At 58.8% G+C, this 18,646-nt stretch overlaps 2 protein-coding genes across 3 annotated transcripts in view; one reads left to right on the top strand and one right to left on the bottom strand.

Annotated features, from left to right (window-relative positions):
• The first annotated feature begins 4,137 nt into the window (after positions 1-4,137).
• DERL3 (derlin 3) lies at positions 4,138-6,036 on the top strand. The gene is made up of 7 exons (XM_004592022.3): positions 4,138-4,476; positions 4,645-4,710; positions 4,793-4,866; positions 4,991-5,084; positions 5,366-5,561; positions 5,681-5,771; positions 5,859-6,036. The coding sequence occupies exons 1-7, from the start codon at positions 4,384-4,386 to the stop codon at positions 5,956-5,958; spliced, it is 714 nt and encodes a 237-aa protein (XP_004592079.1). The 5' UTR covers positions 4,138-4,383; the 3' UTR covers positions 5,959-6,036.
• A 1,529-nt stretch (positions 6,037-7,565) lies between these two features.
• SMARCB1 (SWI/SNF related, matrix associated, actin dependent regulator of chromatin, subfamily b, member 1) overlaps positions 7,566-18,646 on the bottom strand; it is a 35,228-nt gene continuing 24,147 nt past the window's right edge. For both annotated transcript variants that reach the window (XM_004592020.3, XM_004592021.3), the window contains exons 7-9: positions 15,123-15,313; positions 8,140-8,271; positions 7,566-7,928 (exon numbers count right to left, since the gene is read on the bottom strand). In XM_004592020.3, the coding sequence (XP_004592077.1) occupies positions 7,889-7,928; positions 8,140-8,271; positions 15,123-15,313 (363 nt within the window). In that variant the 3' untranslated portion in view covers positions 7,566-7,888. The remainder of the gene's footprint in view (positions 7,929-8,139; positions 8,272-15,122; positions 15,314-18,646) is intronic.

Here is an 18,646-nt window from a genome sequence, read left to right as displayed (position 1 = left end):
CAGGCCGCCGTGGGGGAGCAGTGGCAGGTATAACGTGGGCCAGAGCCCTCCCGCTCTCACCTGAGTGCTGCGGGGTCTGTGACTCCGGCCACAGTGGGGACTCACTGGCTTCCTCTATGCTCAATCCACAGAAACCGCTGCCTCCTTCTCCCACTCCAAGCCTGAAACCTCGGGACAGAACGCCCCATTGCACCCAGCTCTGCTTGGTCTGTGCATCCACCTGTCTCACTATGCTGCCATCTCTCCTTCTCCACCCCACCCCTCCCTGCCGTCCTCAGCTGTCCCTCCAGGTGGCCTCAGGGCCTTGGCACAACCCCTTTTCCTCCCTGCCCTGCTCTGCCTTCTTGCTCCCTTGGACTCCCTCCCCCGCCCGCCCCACCCAGGGCCAGCTGAGTCCTGGCAGGTCCAGGTTCTGCCTCAGGGCCCAGGCCTCCGCATGGCTCTGTTGCTCTTGTACACGGGCTGTGAGCAGCTGCTGCTGCGGGGCTTCCGGATTCCGTGCTAAAATTATCGCCACGACCCAGACAGGAAGGGCCCCCAGGGGACACAGCTGCTCCCAGCAAAGGCTGCCCAGAGCCGCTGCAGAGCCCACCCACCAGCAGGTGGGGATTCTCACTCGCTCCCTGGGGGACTGCCAGCGGGAGCACCCACAGTGGGCACAGGGGCAGGCAGCTGGCCCAGCCAGTGCCCAGGCAGGTGATGCTCTGATCTTTTCTGAGGCAATCAGGGAAGGCTTCCTGAAGGGAGGGTATTTCCACTGCCTGCCTTCCAGTCAACAAAACAAAGCAAGAAAACCAAGGAATGGGCCCAACACAATGGCTCAGTGGCTAAATCCTCACATTACAAACACTGGGATCCCATATGGGCGCCGGTTCACGTCCCAGCTGCTCCACTTTCCATCCAGCTCCCTGCTTATGGCCTCGGAAAGCAGCTGAGGACAACCCAAAGGCTTGGGACCCTGCACCCACATGGGAGACCCAGAAGAGGCTCCTGGCTCCTGGCTTTGAATCAGCTCAGCTGCAGCTGTTGGGGCCACTTGAGGAGTGAATCAGTGAACAGAAGATCCTCCTGTCTCTTTCTCTCTATAAATGTGATCTGCCTTTCCAATAAGAATAAATACGACTATGAATCAATGAGCCAGAGCTAAGGCCTGAATCTGGGATGTCCCGGCCTGTACCCCCAGGCTCTGGAAATTGGTGGACCTGATTAATGTCTCTCAAGCAGCTGAACCTGGGCCTCAGTTTCCCCTCTGGGGGTGCCCTGGTGTTGGAGCAGCCACAGCCACTGTGGGGCCCACCCCGCTGCTGCCTGCCACCCCCACGTGCCTGTCCCTCCCCACCCTGAGCCCCGGCCTCCCAGGAATGTGTCTCAGCCCTGGTCCCTGGCGCCAACCTTATCGAGCCCCCAGTCCAAGGGGAGACAAACAGCCCCTCCCCGTGGCAGCCCCCGCCTGACCCTGAGTAGTGGAGGCTGAGCAGGCTGGGGTCTTTAAGTGAAACCCGACCTCCCAGCCTGGCCTGGCACCTGCAGGCCCTGGACCGGGGCCCTGGCTTTCCACCCCACTGCCTGCCTGGCCACTGCCTTTCCAGCAGGACCCTGGCTAGCTTTGCTGAGATAGGGGGGCTCTCTCTGCCTGTTCCCCAAATAGTAATGAGAAATCTGTCTGGGTAGATCCCTCTCTTTCTCTAAAGATTTACCTATTCATCTGAAAGGCAGAATTAGAAAGAAAGAGAGAGAGAGATATATATCTTCCGTCCACCACAACCACCAGAGTCAGGCTACTCTAAAGCCAGGAGCCTCTTCCGTGTCTCCCACATGGGTGCAGCAGCCCAAGCGCTTGGACCGTCCTCTGCTGCTTTCTCTAGTCACAAGCAGCCTGGTCACCATCCGGCCCCAGAAGAGCTCTCAGCTCTGGCCATTAGAGCCATTTGGGGAATAAACCAGCAGATGGAAAATCTGTTTCTATCTCTCCTCTGTAAATCTTTTTTTTTTAATTGTTTATTCTTATTGGAAAAGAAGCTCAGAATTACAGAGAAAAGGAGAGACAAAGATCTTCCATTTGCTGGTTCACTCCCCAGGTGGCCACAATAGCTGGAACTGAACTGATCTGAAGCCAGGAACCAAGAGCTTCTTCTAGGTCTCCCATGTTGGTGCAGGGTCCCAAGGCTTTGGGCCGTCCCTCTATTGCTTTCCCAGGCCACAAGCAGGGAGCTGGATGGGAAGTGGAGCAGCTGGGACGCGAACCAGCGCCCATATGGGATCCCAGTGCTTACACCACTGAGCCATCACACTGAGCCTTGAAAGGCAGATTTTCGGGCCTGGCTCAATGGAGGCCTGGACTGAGTCCTCAGCTCCTGGCTTCTGCCCCTGCCTTGGCAATGGCCAGGAGTTCTGTCTGTCAGCTCTGTGTTGCTCTTTCAAATTAATTTAAAAACTTGGGCCTGGTGCAGTAGCCTAGCAGCTAAAGTTCTTGCTTTGCATGCGCCAGGATCCTATATGCGCAGCGGTTCGTATCCCATCAGCAGCTCCCTGCTTGTGGCCAGGGAAAGCAGCTGAAGATGCACCCATATGGGAGACCCACAAGCAGCTCCTGGTTCCTGGCTTCAGATCGGCACAGCTCCAGCTGTTATAGCAGCTTGGGGAATGAATCAATGGATGAAGATCTTCCTCTCTGTCTCTCCTCCTCTCTCTATATATGACTTTCCAATAAAAATAAAATAAAATAATTTAAAAAAATTTTGGGCCCAGCACAGTGGCCTAGCAGCTAAGGTCTTCGCCTTGAATGCACCGGGATCCCATATGGGCGCTGGTTCTAATCCCTGCGGCCCTGCTTCCCATCCAGCTCCCTGCTTGTGGCCTAGGAAGGTAGTCAAGGACGGCCCAAAGCTTTGGGACCCTGCACCCATGTGGGAGACCTGGAGGAGGCTCCTGGCTCCTGGCTTCAGACTGGCACAGCACCGGCCATTGTGGTCACTTGGGGAGTGAATCATCGGGCGGAAGATCTTCCTCTCCTTCTCTCCTCCTCTCTGTATATCTGACTTTGCACTAAAAATTGATAACTCTTTTTAAAAATTGTTTTAACCATCAGAGGCTGGCACTGTGGTATGTAGACTAAACCTGTGCCTGCAGTGACAGCATTCCGTGTGCTTGCTGCTTGAAGTCATGGCCGTTCCGCTTCCCATGCTGCTCCCTTCCTGAGGCCCGGGAAGCAGTGGAGGACGTCCCAATTCCTCGGGACCCTGCACCTGCTAGGGAGACCTGGAAGAAGCTTCTGGCTCTTAGTTTTGCACCAATTCAGCTCAGCCCCAACTGCTGCAGCCATTTGGGGAGTGGGCTGGTGGATAAAAGACCTCTGTGTTTCCTTCTCTGTGTGTTTCAGCCTTTCAAATAATAGCAAATCTTTTTTTTTTTAAGTTAATAAAAACAGCAATCAAATGTCATCTCCCAGAAGCTCCCAAGACCAACCCATGCATGTACCACTGGCCCGGGGAGGTCCCCTATCCACACCCATCCCAGCCTGCACTTGGCACCTCTTGCCATCAGCACAGGCCGGTCTGCGGCCTCGGATGGACGGCAAGGGGCAGCATCTGTTGGTTCCGTTTTCTCGACGCGAGCACAGGGCTCCCCACGGCTGAACGAATGAATGAGCAGAATGAATGAAGGCCCTCTCTCCCGCCAGAATCATGAGGTCCTCTCCAGCCTGGCATTTCCTTCGGCTTCCAGAGCCAGAGGTTCCCAAAGTCAGGAGTCAAGGGGGTCAGGTGCCCACGGCCTGGACAGAGGACCGGCCTTCCCCCTGCGCCGCCAGAGTTGCCTTCCCGCGCATCCCTCGGCGGTCGCCCCCACCTGCTGTCCCTGCTGCCCCTGCTGCCCGCCTGCTGCCCCCCCGCTGCCCGCCTGCTGCGCCTGCTGCCCCTCTGCCTCCCTTACTGCCCGCCTGCTGCCCCTGCTGCCCCTGCTGCCCCTGCTGCGGCTCGCCCGCCACTCCGCATCCTTTGCCCCGCCCCCGCCTGTGCACCTGCTGCACCCACTACCTACCGGCTCCCTCCCATCCTTTGTCCGCAGCCTTTGCCCCGCCCCCGCCCCGCGGACGCCGTGGGGCTTAGCCATTGGCCGCGCTTCTCCCGCGCCGCCACCGCAGCCACAACAACCGCCACGTGCTCAACTCTGGGACCCGCTCATTGGGCGCCAGCCTCTGCCGCCTACTCCCTTCGCCCGCCCCCGACCTCCCTCGTCTTCTTTCCACTGGCTAGGGAGACCAGCGACCCGCCCTCCAGCCCGGACGTCCTGCGCCGATTGCCCGAGCAGGGCAGCGAGGCGGGACTCGGCGGCCGGTTAAAGAACGCGCTTCCAGGCCGGCCACGTGTGCCTCCAGGAGGCTCAATGGCGTGGCGGGGGTTGACAGCCGAGTTCTTGCAGGTGCCGGCGGTGACGCGGACCTACACTGCGGCCTGCATCCTCACCACTGCCGCCGTGGTGAGCGGACCCGCTGTGTGGGTGGGCCGGGGACGTGGGGAGGGTCACCCTGGGGACGGTCACCCCGGGGATTTGGGGAGGGTCACCTCGGGGACGTGGGGAGGGTCACATGGGGACTTGGGGAGGGTCACCTCGGGGACACCCCCTGACATGCGCCTGGCTCCGTAGCAGCTGGAACTCCTGAGTCCCTTCCAGCTCTACTTCAACCCGCATCTCGTGTTCCGGAAGCTGCAGGTGAGGCCGCCTCACCCCTGCATGTCGCCTTCCCGCCCCTCCACACTGACCCTGCCTGACCGCCCGCCCCTTCCCGCCGCAGGTCTGGAGGCTCGTCACCAACTTCCTCTTCTTCGGACCCCTGGGGTTCAGCTTCTTCTTCCATATGCTCTTCGTGTATCCTGCGCCGCCCTGGAGCTGGGCTGGGGGGCAGGGGCAGCTAGGGGCGGCGGGGAGCAGGGACTCCGGGACCTCCATGTCGTGCTTCCTGGCGCTTCTTCCTAAACCGCGGCCGCCGCAGGTTCCGGTACTGCCGCATGCTGGAGGAGGGCTCCTTCCGGGGCCGCACGGCTGATTTTGTCTTCATGTTTCTCTTCGGGGGCTTCCTTATGACCGTATCCTTCCTCTGGGCACCTCTGGCCGGGTCCCGTATTGGCCTTGGGGTTTGTCACCAGCTCGGGAGCAGGGCAGAGGTGCCCTGCCAGCTCAGGTTCCACCCGGGCCTGGCTGCTGAGTCAGGAAGTGCACGATAAGCCAGGGGTGCCCTGAGTCTGGGTTGCTAGGCTGCTGGGTAGATGCCGTGGGCAATGGAGCAAGGATTGTCCATGCTCAGGAAGTCTGGGGTCCAGAGCCTGGGCAAGGCCTGCACCCCACCAACACCTTGACTCAGGCCCAGCTGCTGGGACTGCTGGGCAGCTTGTTCTTCCTGGGCCAGGCGCTCACAGCTATGCTTGTGTACGTGTGGAGCCGCCGCAGCCCACAAGTGAGGGTCAACTTCTTCGGCCTGCTCACCTTCCAGGCGCCATTCCTGCCCTGGGCACTCATGGGCTTCTCGATGTTGCTGGGCAACTCCATCCTCGTGGACCTGCTCGGTGAGAGCCTGCCTGCCCACCCAGCCCCATGCAGGCTGCCCAGCCTTCCCAGGCCCACCCCTCTCTGGGGTCTGCCCCCTGCTGCAGAGGTGGCTCCAGGCTCTCTGTGTCTCCTGCAGGGATCGCCGTGGGCCACATCTATTACTTCCTGGAGGATGTCTTTCCCAACCAGCCAGGAGGCAAGCGGCTGCTGCTGACCCCTGGCTTCCTGTGAGTGTTAGAGATGCTGCCCCCATCCCCTCCCGAGCCTCCAGGGGTTCCCTCCCCCAGTGTAGACCTGTTGGCCCCTTCCTGCAGGAAGCTGCTACTGGATACCCCTGAGGAGGACCCCAATTACTTGCCCCTTCCTGAGGAGCAAGCAGAACCCCCACAGGGGCCACCCCCGCAGCAGCAGTGAGCCCACTGGCAGGTGCCAGCAGCTGAGCAACTGCTTGGAGGCCAAGCCTACCCAAATAAACAATGACCTGCAGCCTCAGCTCCGCCTGCCCTCTGAGCCTCACGGGAGCGGGTAGGATGGAGGGGACACGGAGAACAGAAACGCTGCCTATGGGGGCCCAGCAGAGCTCATGGCTTACACCAGCCCAGCAGTGCAGGGATGGAGCATCAGGCAAGCTGCCCACCCTGGGCCTCTGCTCCTGCCTGCAAGTGAGCTGGCTAGGCAGGACCAGGTGCTCCCAAGCAGTCCGTGTGCAGATGCCTTGCCTATCCTGGATCCTTCACGTTGGTGCCCATCAGCAACCCTAGCACCTGTCCAGCTGGCGAAGGAGGCCCCATGGGGTCAGGTGCAGAGGAAGACCGGGCCTGGGTCTTCCCGTTTGTGACCTCACGACCTTGACTTTTCACCTGATAAGTCCCATGCCTGGCCCAGGGAGACAGCCCCGGCCTTGCCAGCCTAGCTGAGGACCTGCTGCCACCACCGCCCACAGCTCCCTCTTCCTCTCCGTGGCGTGTGCATCCAGCACCCTGACCAGCCTTCCTGGGTGCTCCAGGCCTGCCGATGCTGCAGACTGACTTCGCTCTGCAGGGAAACCTCATGGAGCACCTGCTCCCTTTGGCATGCAGGCTGCCGGTACTCTGAATGCATGGGCCTGGGGAAAAAAGGCAGCCAGGGCTTCCCTCCATCCCACCAGCTGGGGTGGGGAAGGGCACAGAGCTGGCCCTCAATCATACCCTGAGCAGACTCCCCTAGCCTGGGAGGTCTGGCTGTCCCCTCACTGTGGGACCCCGGTGAACTCCACTCTGATAGGAGACCCAGGAATGTGCTTCAGGGTTGGCTCCTGGGAGCCCCCAGCTCTTACAGCCAGGCCTGCTGGCCACTCACAGTCCCAAGCCCTGCTCAGTTCTACCCCTGCCCTGGCAAGGAAGGATCTGCCAGCCAGGTAATGGCACTGAGCTGCCCTCACAGATGCTTCCATATCACCCACAAGGGCATGGGGACTGAGAGGCTCTTGCCGGGGGGTGGAGGGCTGGGAGAACTGGGCACATCCAGCCCTGAGTCAGCAGGGGCCATCGTCCTCCCAGCCCTCCCAGGAGGAAGGAGCTGCCCAGGGAGCAAGGCCAGAGCAGGTATTGTCAGGCCCTCCTGTGCCCAGGCTGGTGCTGTCCCCACGGTGCTACAAGGAACCCCAGCCTTGACAAGGTTAAGTAGTGGCCCCAAACAGCAGCAGCTTATCTGGGCAGAGCAGAGCTGGGGCCGCCCAGAGTTTGCAGGAGAGCCAGGGGCCCCTTCCAAAGGCTGGGCAGAGGGCTGGGGGTGGACAGACACACCAGCCCAGCTTTTTCTCCATCCCCTCACCGCCCCTCTGTGATCAAGAGCCCTCCAGTGGTAGGATGGAAACAAGGATACCCAGGGAGAAGCAGGGATGGGGCCCTGTTGGGTACTGAGGTGACTTAACAGCGGAGTCCCAGAGCCCCCGCCCGCCCAAGCAGGAATGGGCCTGGGCTTTGCTCAGGTCCCACCCTGGGGTCCTGTCTCCCACTCTTTATGGTACTGTTTTGAAGAACTTGAACATGACCTTTTATTTGAAAAGTATTGTTAGCCCTGCCTGGGGCTCCTATACAAAAACAAAACACAACCCAAAAGGAGGCTTCTTCCTGACCCCAGACACTGGGGTAGGGTACTAGGGGTAGGGTGGTGCGACAGGACTGGGGCTCAGCAAGTGGAATGTGTGGCGGGGGAGGGCGAGTCAGAGGCCCCCTGCCCCCGCCCAGTTCCTTTGGGTGACACCAGGCCAGCCCCACCTCTCCCCTGCAGCCAGAAGAGGAAGGGGAGTGGTCCGATCTTGATCTTGCACGCTGCTCCGTGGGAGCTGATGGTGGCAGGAGGGTCACCAGGCTGGGGCAGTGTTGGCCAGACGCCGCATCCGCCTGCAGGGGGAGCCCAAGGGAGGCGCTGTGAGCCCAGGGTGGCCTCTCTCCCTCCCACGGGCTCTCCAGGGTGGCCAGGTGTGGGCACCTAGGGGACGCACCCCCAGCCCTCTCTGAGCCCATCTCTCTGGGAACCCTGGGGCCTGGTCTGACTTGACACTGTGGCCCGTGGGGAAGCAGGGTGCCCATGGGCAAGCCAGGGCTGTGGTACCTTGTGTTCCTGTCCTGGTCGCGGATCTTCTTCTCCATCTCGGCATCAGTCAGGGTCTCCAGCAGCGGGCACCACTGGTCAGCGTCGCCTGTGTTCCGGATGGCAATCTCCACCGTGGGCAGGGGGTTCTCACTGGGGGAGGGAAGGCAGTGATGGGAACAATTGCAGTGCCCAGCAATCATCTCCCTGCACCCCCCAGCAGGCAGAACTCAGTAAGCTAGACATGGTGGGAAGGTCTAGGTTCTGCTTGGTTCCCGCCTGCCCGCCCCTGGGCCAGCCACAAGCCAAGGCAAGGCTCCAGCGCAGCTGATAGGGGCAGTGAGGGCAGCTCCTGTCCCTCAATGTCCAGGGAGCTGGAGGACAGAGGGGCCACCTTTCCCAGCAACAGGGGTACCTGACTTCCCAGCTAAATCCACTGCACCCGGTGAGCACATGTAGGGTGCCCCCTGGCACAGTAGCACAGCTGGGCCAGACCACAGCCAGGAGGTGGAACCTGCAGGCCAGGGCAAGTCTAAGAACAACACAGGCCAGAGGAGGGGCTGGCCCCCAGAAGCCACATCCCGCTGCCGGGTCCCTCTGAGACTTCAGGCTGTGGCCTGGGTACTGCTCCCTGGCCAGAGGGGCCTGGGGGTGCTGGGGGAGGGAGAAGTGGGGCTAAGCTATTGCCACTGCAGGGCTTGGCTTTTAAGGAACAGGATGCTTGAGGAGGAGGCTGGCATTACAGACACTGCTGGGCCCCAGGGCTCTGTTCAGTCTCACCTCTGTAAGGCGGGCTGGCTGTGGTGCCAACCATGCAGCCCAGCCAGGGAGAAGGCCTCCCAGCCTGACTCTGTCCACTCTGCTCATCTCCTCAGGGAAACACCACCCAGTTCTACATGCCCCATTAGCTCTGGGAGGGGCGGGGGCTCCCTGTGGCCATCTATTGAGGGTGAGAGGTCTTTACCCATGATCTCCCTGCACCTGGTGCCAAGGTTACCACATGGGCTGGCTGGACAACCAGGTCTGAGGCCAGAGCCCAGCTCCTAACTGCCTTAGCTGACAGGCACTGGCAGCCAAGGGCCTATGCCAGCTTGGCTGGCCAGGGCAAGGCTGGCTTGGTCAGTGCTGTTCCCTGTGGCCTGGGGCGTTGGGGGACACTGCAGGGAACCTGGAGCTATCCCTACCCTCAGTCTCTCACATCTGTCAGCCTGACCTGCGGAAGCCCAGCTTCCGGGGGCTGTGTCTGGGAGACTTGGAAGCTGGAGCTCGTGCTGGTGATTCAGAGGCCCGGCTGCGACTGGGCAGCACCCCACCCCCGGCTCCCCCGGCGCTGACCCCTCCCCGGCAGCTGCATTTGGCAAGCCAGGAATGGTGCAGCCACAGACCCCAAACATCACTCCCCACCTTGGGGGCACCCAGCCGGGGGGGAGGAGGAGGAAGGGGGGCAGACGTGAGCAGGCGCCAAGCTGGGTCCAGGCAAAGGGGAGCAAAACATGTTTTCCTCTGCGTTTACACAAGAGCTGGCGAGCAGGCCCCATAGGCCCCTTTGTTTACCTCCCCTAGACTCTGGGAAGATTCCACTCCAGCCGGCTGTTCTAAAATAAGAATGGCTCCAGCCAGGCCTAGGAATGGGCCTGGAGCCAGCATGTGCCTGCTCAGGTTGGAGCGGGGAGGGGTGTGTGAGGGAGTGGAGGAGGCGGCGTGCAGGCAGAGGTGCTGTCCTGACTGCCCAGGGGTCCTGGGGGCTGGAAGAGGACCCCTGCTGGGACTGCCTGCTTCAAGTCAGCGTCACTGTCCTCTCGTGACAGACAGACCAGGCAAGGGAACTCTCTTGATCGCTGAAGAAGGCAAAGCTCTAAAGGGGATGTGACCTGCCCAAGGTCACTCAACGCTGAAATCAAGGAGAAAAACCAGGATACCCCGGCCTTCTGTCTGCAATCGATGCTTGCCAGGTCTTGTGCCTACCGCGGTCAAGCGGGGGCCAGGTCCAGCGCGTGGGGAAACAGCAGCACTTTGCACACAGGGCTGGGACTGAAGGACTTGGAGGTGGCAACAGCGTGACACCACTCTGAATGCACCCTTGGCAAACCGGACACTAGGTACCCTAAGTTACACCAAAGATCAAACATGGTCCTGCTCTGCACGTGTCACAGAGTGCTAAGACAACCTCTTAGACTGTGAGCAGATATTTACAAATCACCCCGGGTAAGGGCCCCGTGTCTACAATCTATTGCTCATGAAGAACTCTCACAGCCCCTGACAAATAACCCTGTGAAAGGGGGGCAAAGGATTCCAGGAAATGCAAATTAAGAACCACTGTTCAGTACCAGTGTAGGCCCTTCAGATGGCTGGGACTGCCAAGGTCCTGAATGCCAAGTGTGACGGGGTTCCACAGGACTACAAACCTTACCCCACTGGGGGGATGGGACGTGGTGGAGAAGTAGCCACAAGGTTGGGTTGGCGGGAGGAGAGGGGGCGTGGCTGTTGTGCAGTAGGTTAAGCCACACCTTGGGAAGTCCTTGGGGAGCTCTGCTTCTGACTTAAGATACCTGCGAGTGCACCTGGGAGGCAGCAGATGATGGCCCAAATGCCTGTCTCCCTGTCACACTGGCAGAGGAACTCTGGGCCACGGTCTTCGGCCTTATAGGTACGTGAGGAGAAAATCAGTAGATGATAGATCTCTCTCTCATCTATCACTTTTTAATATATATATATATATATTTAATATTTTTTTAATTGGAAAGTTATATAATACAGAGAGGAGAAGAGACAGAGAGGAAGATCTTCCATTTGCTGGTTTACTCCCCAAGTGGCTGCAAAGGCCAGAGCTGAGCTGGTCCAAATCCAGGAGCCAGGAGCTTCTTCTGGGTCTCCCACACGGGTGCAGGGTCCCAAGGCTTTGGGCCATCCTCGACTGCTTTCCCAGGCCACAAGGAGGGAGCTGAATGGGAAGTGGAGCAGCCAGGATATGAACCGGTGCGTATATGGGATCCTGGTGTGTGCAAGGTGAAGACTTTAGCCACTAGGTTACCATGCCGGGCCCTCAAATACATCTTCAAGAGAAAAAGACAAATTCTGGAGCTGGTTTTGTGGCGTAGAGGGGTTAAGCTGCTGTATGCAATGCCAGCATTCTATGTGGGCATCAGTTCATATCCCAGCTGCTCCACTTCTGATCCAGTTCCCTGCTAACGACCTGGAAAAGCAACGGAAGGTGACTCAAGTGTTTGGGCCCCTGCCTCCCACATGGAAGACCCACATGAAGCACGTGTCTCAGGCTTTGGCCTGGCCCAGCCCTGGGTCAACCATCTAGGAGTGAGCCAGAGAGAAGACCTCTCTCTGTAATTCTGACTTCCAAAATAAATACATAAATCTTAAAAACAAAAAATCCGAACACAGAATTAGCCTCTGACCCAGCAGCTCTGCCCCTAGCCATGTACCTGAGGGAACTGAAACGGGTGTTTAAGCAAAATCCTGTATGGGAATGCTCTTGGCAGCAGCATTTCCAACAGCCAACAAAGTGGAAGCAAACCTGAGGCCTGTCAGCTGATGAACTGGCAGAAATAACCACGTGGTGGAATACTATTCAGTCACTAAAAAGAACAGTGCTGATTGATGCTAGAATTCAGAGGTCCCTTAAAAGCATGGCAGTCTGAAATGCCTACAGCTTCTGAGTCCATCTCCAGTTTTGGTTTAACTGTTGCAGGCATTTGGGGAGTTAACCAGTTGACAGAAGATCTCTTATCTTTGAACTTTCAAATCAATTAAAATGAAAAAACCTAAAGTTGCTGATGATAGCTGTGGCTCCAACAGAATGAAATATACTTTTACATTTTTATTTTTAAAAATCTATTTACGTGAAAGAGTTAGAGAGAAAGGAAAAGATAACAAGAGATCTTCCATCCACTGGTTCACTTCCCAGATGCCTGCTATGAGCAGAGCTGGGCTAGGCTGAAGCTCCTTCAGTTACCCTACATGAGTGGCAGGGAGCCACATGTTTGGGTCATCTGCCACTGCTTTTCCAGGTGCACTGGCAGGGAGCAGCCAGGACTCAAACCAATGCTTATGCGGGGTGCCAGCAACACAGGCAGTGGCTTAACCAGCTATGCCACAAGGGCAGCCTCCAGAGTGGCATGCTTTAGATGGATGTTGCATGATCTGAGAACTTGAGCTCAAGAAATCTGTGACAAAAATAAAACCTGACCTCAGGTCAAGGCTGGAGGGCAGGGCTTTATGAGGCACCTGTGCAGCTCACCCACATAGTCCAGTGTCCTGGAACCGGATCCTCATGGTGGACCATCACAGGGACACCGTCTGGCCTCAGTGGGGTCCAGCTGCCAAGCTCCTGGATGCTTGGCCACTTCCACTCTCCCAGGGTCAGGCAATGTCCGTCTTCCTTCCCTGAGCACCTGCCCACCCTGTCTTAGCACCCCTTGGCCCGTCCCACCCCAGGCCCTGGCCAGCCTCACTCCCACTTCCACAATGCCCCACACGTGTCCATGGCCCTGGGACCATGTACTGGTGTCTGTCTGCTCTATCAGACGGGGAGCTGTCTCCTCTGCTGCCTCCCTGACCCCAGGGCACAGGGCTGGCCTGGAGAAGGTGGCAGGAACTCTTCTGGGTTACCTCTCCTCACAGGAAGGGTGAGAGCCCCCATCACTGGCTCGGCTCAGCACAGGCTTGCCCTGGCAGAATTCTCTGCCTCCGCTCCACTGGTTCGAGGACATCTGTGTGTGCTGCTTTGGTCCAGCTGTCCTCAAGGAGTCCCCGATCAGTCTGTCCCCCATCTGGTTTTCCCATCTTGCCCCATCATCATGCCCTGTTTCTACCCATCCTCCCCCCTGCCTTGATTTCCCTGACAGGAGGGAACTATGGTTCTGCTCACACACAGCCTGTGAGCAGCAGCTTTCGGTCCCTGCTGTACTATTCACACACTCCAGTGCCCCTGCCACCAAGGGGGGGAAGGTGGGGCAGCCAGGCACTTGGCTAGGGCAAGACAAACACAACTCATGTGTTCAAGTTCACAGCGCTCACAGGCAGAGTGACAGAGATGCAGAATTGGCATGAGGCAGCAAGTGCCACGCCCTGGTCCTGCTGCGTGGACCTGGCCCCGGGGCTCAGCAGTCCCTTTGCTTCAGGACCTGCAGAATACAGAAAAAGGCTGACAATGGTCTCCCTGGGCAGACAGTTAAGAAGGCCCTTATCCTATGTCCCACAGGGTGGGGCAGCGCAGGCCAAGGTCAGGGGACTCGAGGCCCAGTCCTGCCTTGCCTCACTGTAGGGAGCCCCAGTTCTGTGTCTGGACTGTGCTGTCTGGTGTGACCTGACCTTGGATCCTCGGTCCCCAGACTTTCCCTGCCAGTTCCCTTCCAGCGTACGAAACAGGCAGGGCCTTGTGTACAGAGCCCACATTACCTGGTCAACAGGGACGACTTGGATGTCCCTCCTGAGGTGAGGGGGCTCCCGGGCCACCTGTCTTGCCTGGCAGCGGTAGTCAGGATGGGCTCACCTTTCATTCCAAGGACTGGAAATCGGCCCTCTCAGTGCTGGGGACCACAGCGGGGAGCAGGGTCGGTGAAGCTTCCAGCTCGCACAGCTGGAGTTCATTAAGGGGTCGCCAAGATCAAGGCGGGGTCTGTCTGGAAGTCCTGGCCTGCCACCACTGGAGACTCCCAAGGCGAGCCTGCTCTGGAGCCACTCTGCCAACAGCAGACAGCCAGGAGCTTGGCAAGGAATTTAGGCTGCCAGCCTGGGTCACCGGGAAGTCACAGTGGAGAGCACCCTGCCAAGGGCTGGTGGAGGGAAGGGACGCCAGCAGAATGTGCTAAACAGCTGCAGGGCTGTCACCTCCTGAGGCCTGACTGGCAGGGCTGGCTGCTGCAGAGCTAGCTGAAAGTCACCACGCAGTGTCTAGCCTCAGGCAGAGGGGGGACCTGTGTGATGTCATTGTCCACAGGCTCTTGGGGCTGGCAGCCCCGAGTCTGCCCAGGTGTACCCACAGGTGGGCCATCCCAGCTCTCTGGGTTGGCCCATGTGGAGCTGGTCAGCACGGCTGCTGGCAGGGGTCGTTACAGGTGGCAGAGGCTAGAAGTGCCAGCTCAGTGGGGCAGCCATGAGCCCTGGGGGACTCGGCTGCTTTCCAAGCCCAGGGCCTTACAGCTGGTGGTGGGTGTGCCCTCATTCCTGCTCCCTTGCTCAGATTTACGGGAAGCTCTGAGAAACACGTCTGGGAAACAACAGAGCCGAGCACCATGCTAATAAGTCCCGCGCATTGCCCCCAAAAAGACCTCTGGCCCTGCGCCTCGCGGCACCCCGGAGGGTAGAAGTGAGCACAGTCTGAAGGACAGATGCACTCCCAACATCCCTTTCTGATGGATGCTCCCTGCACTACACCCACCCAATAAGAAACGATCTTGGAAACCAGGGGTCCAAACCACAGGCCTTCCTCAGGGCACACAAGCTCCCACCTCCTGCTGGGATTGGGGAGGCCTCCCCATGGCCCACCCTCACGCCCAGCAGCAAAGGGCTCTAGATTGGAGTGTGGTGGTCCCACCTGGACTACACAGCCCGCCTGACGCTGGTGACGGCGAACAGGGGAAAATGGCCTCCCTTCCTGACACTCAGGACGGGGTGCTGGGTGGCACAGTCGCAGCAGATGTTCTTGTACAACCAAGGCAGGGCAGCTCCGGCGGAATGGGGCTGCTAGTGGAGTCCCTGGCCCCTGGGGAGGTCCATGTCTGGGGTGGACCAGAGGGAGCCCCCCTGGCCGGACAGTATGGGCAAGAGCTTGGGAGCCGCACCTGGGATAAGACTTCAGGGTCACACTGGGTGACGAGTGTGCGCAAGGTGACTGCTTCCAAAACGCCACCTCCTTAGCCCGCTGAGACCACAGCCAGCCTGTGCTGGGAAGCTTGACAAAGTCCCAAGCTGTTACCGCTCCTGAGGAGGTCTCCCCAAAGTGGTCTGGCAGGAGAGGGAGAAAGAGTGAGGCTCACGCCCAATCCTACCTGAAGGCGTAGGTCTTCTGATGCCAGCTCAGCTGTCCCCGGATACTGTAGGCAATGGTGGTGACGAACTCCCCGCCCAGCCCCAGCTCCGAGCACAGCTTCAGGGCAAACTTCTCCGGCGAGTTCTCCTTCTCTGACATGTCCCACTCAAACTGGTCCACCAGGGAGATGTTTCCCACGTGGATGTTCAGCTAGAGAAGCGACCAGGATTGGGGTCAGAGCAGGTAGCACCGTGAACAGCCCAGGGAGGCTGCAAGCAGGTGGAAAGAGACGAGCTAGGACTGGGCCTTGTCCTAACTTCCTATCTGCCCAGAGCTGGCCCCACAGACCTCCTGGCAGCTGTGAGGGGTTCTGGGTTAGGGCTGGGCAGTCATGCGTCGGAAGTTCAGCTCCATTCCCAGCCCTCATACCGGCTGAGGCCTGGCTTTCCTGCCCTTCACCCCTACTGCTTGGCATTGTTCTGTGACTTTGCCAGGCAGGGCTCCGCTCAGGTGTCCCTCATCACAGACGTCTCTGAACTCCCATCTGAGGTCACTGTCTACATCCCTCCCCAAATCATTTCACCAGCATGTTCCTACAGGTGCCCCATCTATGCCAACCTGGCCAGGTGACAGGTCATATGCAAGAGGGAGAGTAGCACAGGCATAGGCCAGCTCCCTTCCTCTCCCACTTCCAAGCCCACTCCTGTTGGCAGGTGACACGGAGGCCCAGTTCACGTGCACTCATGGCATTGTCGCAAGTGGCTACATAGGAAACCAGCACCCCGGCCTGGGTGGGACACTGCCTGCCCCTAGCAGCTCCCACTCATGCCCATACTCCCTTTGGGGAACCATCTTGATTCCTCACTCTCTGGTCAGTTGTACCTGTGCTGAACCATAATCACTGACTCACATGGGATGGACCCTTTGGGGTCCCAGCATCCCATCTGTTAGGTCATCTGCCTGCTGCGTGAGCTAAAACAGGCCCATGTACCACTGCCCAGAGCATGCTGCTGGTGCATGGGGCCACTAAGTAGGTGAGGGCCAGAGTGGCAGGTGGGCAGCAACGTGGTGAACTGGGTGCGGCTTTCGGAAAACTCTTTGGGATTTCTGCCTACATCAGGGAAACGAGGGCCTGCAACCCTGCTCATGTCAGGAAGTGCTGTGCTCCTGAGCCTTCTAGATCTGTTTCCAACTACAAGAATGTTCTTCCCCTCACTTGGGCACAACCAGCTTCCTTCAAGTCTCCTCACCGTGGCCCTACTTGCCCACCTACCCCCTCTGCTCCACCCCTGCTGTCTTCACAGTCTGCAGGACTGCAGCATGGCCATGGCCCTTTGTCCACTCATTTTCCATCTCAAACCAGACATCCTTGGCACAGTCCCAGGGCCTCTGCTTCAGGCAGGCAACAAGGAGTGATGGCCATGAGCCTAGGACACAGGGAGGAGGCTGAGGAGTGGGGGTCACAGCACACACTGGGGTGCAGTGGTCCCAGGGCCCCCCTCCATCCCTCTGCACGCTCACACCTGGAGCTTCGCCCGGGTCTTTGGAACTGACTCGGAGAAGCTTCCTCTTCCCACTTGGAATGGCATGCCGGGCAAACCACATGGGCACTGGGCCCGGGAAAGAACGTGCAGCAGCAGGCAGGCCCTGGGAGCACACTAGGCAGGACCCAACAGGCCCACCTGGGTAGCTGACACCCAACAGTCATCTCTGCCTAGGCTCGTGCGTTGTGCTGCCCATCCCCTGCCGTGTGGTCACTAGAGCACTCCTTTATTCAGAAACACAGCCTGTGGGCACACCAGGAGAGGCGGAAGCAGACAAACACTCCACAAGGCATCCTGGCAGGTGCTGAGCGAGGCGCGTGTGAATGGGCACAGGGCATGCAGACTACACTGAGACCGGGGAAGGGAAGCCAGGGAAGGCCAGGAAGTGGGGCGCTGACTCTACAGGCGGGAAGCCATAGGAAGGGCTGAATGAGCCCAGAGAGCTGGCCTGTGGTTCCTTTCACACAGAGCAGTGTGAAGGCCTGAGGAGTGAGGCCTGGCACCCAGGCAGTCCAGGGTGGAGATAAGGCGAGGAGGTGAGAGCAGCAAGCAAGCTGGGGCCCACGCTGAGGGCCCCCCAGGCTGTCGGCAGGGCTTGGCTTCTATGGGGAAAGCTGGGCAGGAGAGGCTCTGGCTGCCACTGAGGGCGTGGGAAGGAGTGGGTGCAGTCTGGACAGGTTCAGAAGCAAGGCCTCAAACAGTCCCCCACAAACCTGTGTGCTCCCCCAGACAGGGCCGGGCCAGGGCCATGGAGGCTGACGGCTTGCATCTCGGCAGCACCAAGTTCTCAGGCTCCCCAAAGAGACCACGCAGGCCACAGCTGCCAGGCCTAGGATTTGGTCACTGTGTTGCCAAGAGGCTGCTCCAACCCAAGGTGCTACTTTCCAGGGAGGCAGCTGCTGCCATGGCTCCATTGTCCTGTATCCACCATGGCGAGGACAGCGCCAGAGAACAAGCTCACAGGGCAGGCGTTGGGTACAGAGGCTTCCATCACTGCTTGGGGCACCCACATCCCACATCCTCTGCTTCTTTTATGGTTTCCTGTTACCGTGTATCCTGGGGGGGGGGGGCAGCAGGTGATGGCTCAGGTACTTGGATCCCTGCCACCCACATGGGAGACCAGACTGAGTTCCAGATGCCTATCTTGTGCCTGGCCCAGCCCTGGCTGTTGCAGGCATCTGGGGCGTGAACCAGCAGGTTCATATGTTCATATGTTCATGTGTTTTGTTTTGTTTCTCTCTCTCTGTTTCAAATCAAATAACAATGAAAAAAAGAATGACATCACAGGGACTCCCAGCTGTTCTTCAGAGCCTTCTTCATAAGGGGGACCTTCAGTACGACATTCGGTTTTTCACCTATAAGATGGGATGCTGTCCCTGGGGTCACATCCCACAGGGTCCCTGGCCTGGGAAATACAGCCCAGTCCGCAGCAGCACAGGCTTCCTGGAACCAGCTGTGTCTAGTGAGCTCTCGGTACTGGAAAACACCAATGCTGCTGCGCCAGAGGGCACAGCAGAAAACTGAAGCTGGGCACAATATCCACCCAGCTACCAGCTGATGCCATCCCACAGGTGGGGATCCTGGGTATGTCATCAGCCATGAAGGAAGCTTGTAGATGGGGAGCAGGCGGGGCCCAATGTGGCAGAATCTGAAGTTGCTACCCTATGAGCCTAGTTCAAGATAACAGAGAAACTGGTGCTCAGTTCTGAGGAAACTGGCAGGGAAGCTGGGTGGTAAGACTCCTAAGGGCCTCTCCTGTGGCCCAGACCAGCCACTTGGAACCATGGTAACCCTGGCTTTCTCAACCCAGCTATAGGACAAGACAAGGTACCCACAGTGAAGCCCCCAGAGCTAGGGCCAGGGAGGCTGTGCTTGGGGACAAAGATGAGACACCTGCTATTATGCTTTCCACAACATCCTCTTCCTTCCTTAGTCATGCCCTGCTCCTGCTTGTGCACACCCTGCGAGGCAGTAGTTATAAGTAATTGGGTCCCTGACA

The sequence above is a fragment of the Ochotona princeps genome, chromosome 29, assembly GCF_030435755.1.
Source record: "Ochotona princeps isolate mOchPri1 chromosome 29, mOchPri1.hap1, whole genome shotgun sequence".
Classification (NCBI taxonomy): domain Eukaryota; kingdom Metazoa; phylum Chordata; class Mammalia; order Lagomorpha; family Ochotonidae; genus Ochotona; species Ochotona princeps.
The sequence above is the reverse complement of the archived record's forward strand: the minus strand, read 5'-3'. Positions and strand labels throughout refer to the sequence as shown.

What these genes read in the sequence shown, in the direction of transcription:
- DERL3 (XM_004592022.3), top strand. Translation starts at nt 4,384, where the DNA reads ATGGCGTGGCGGGGGTTGACAGCCGAGTTCTTGCAGGTGCCGGCGGTG. An exon ending in TCGTGTTCCGGAAGCTGCAG is followed by an intron (nt 4,711 to 4,792) that starts GTGAGGCCGCCT and finishes TTCCCGCCGCAG; the next exon opens with GTCTGGAGGCTCGTCACCAA. An exon ending in CATCCTCGTGGACCTGCTCG is followed by an intron (nt 5,562 to 5,680) that starts GTGAGAGCCTGC and finishes TGTCTCCTGCAG; the next exon opens with GGATCGCCGTGGGCCACATC.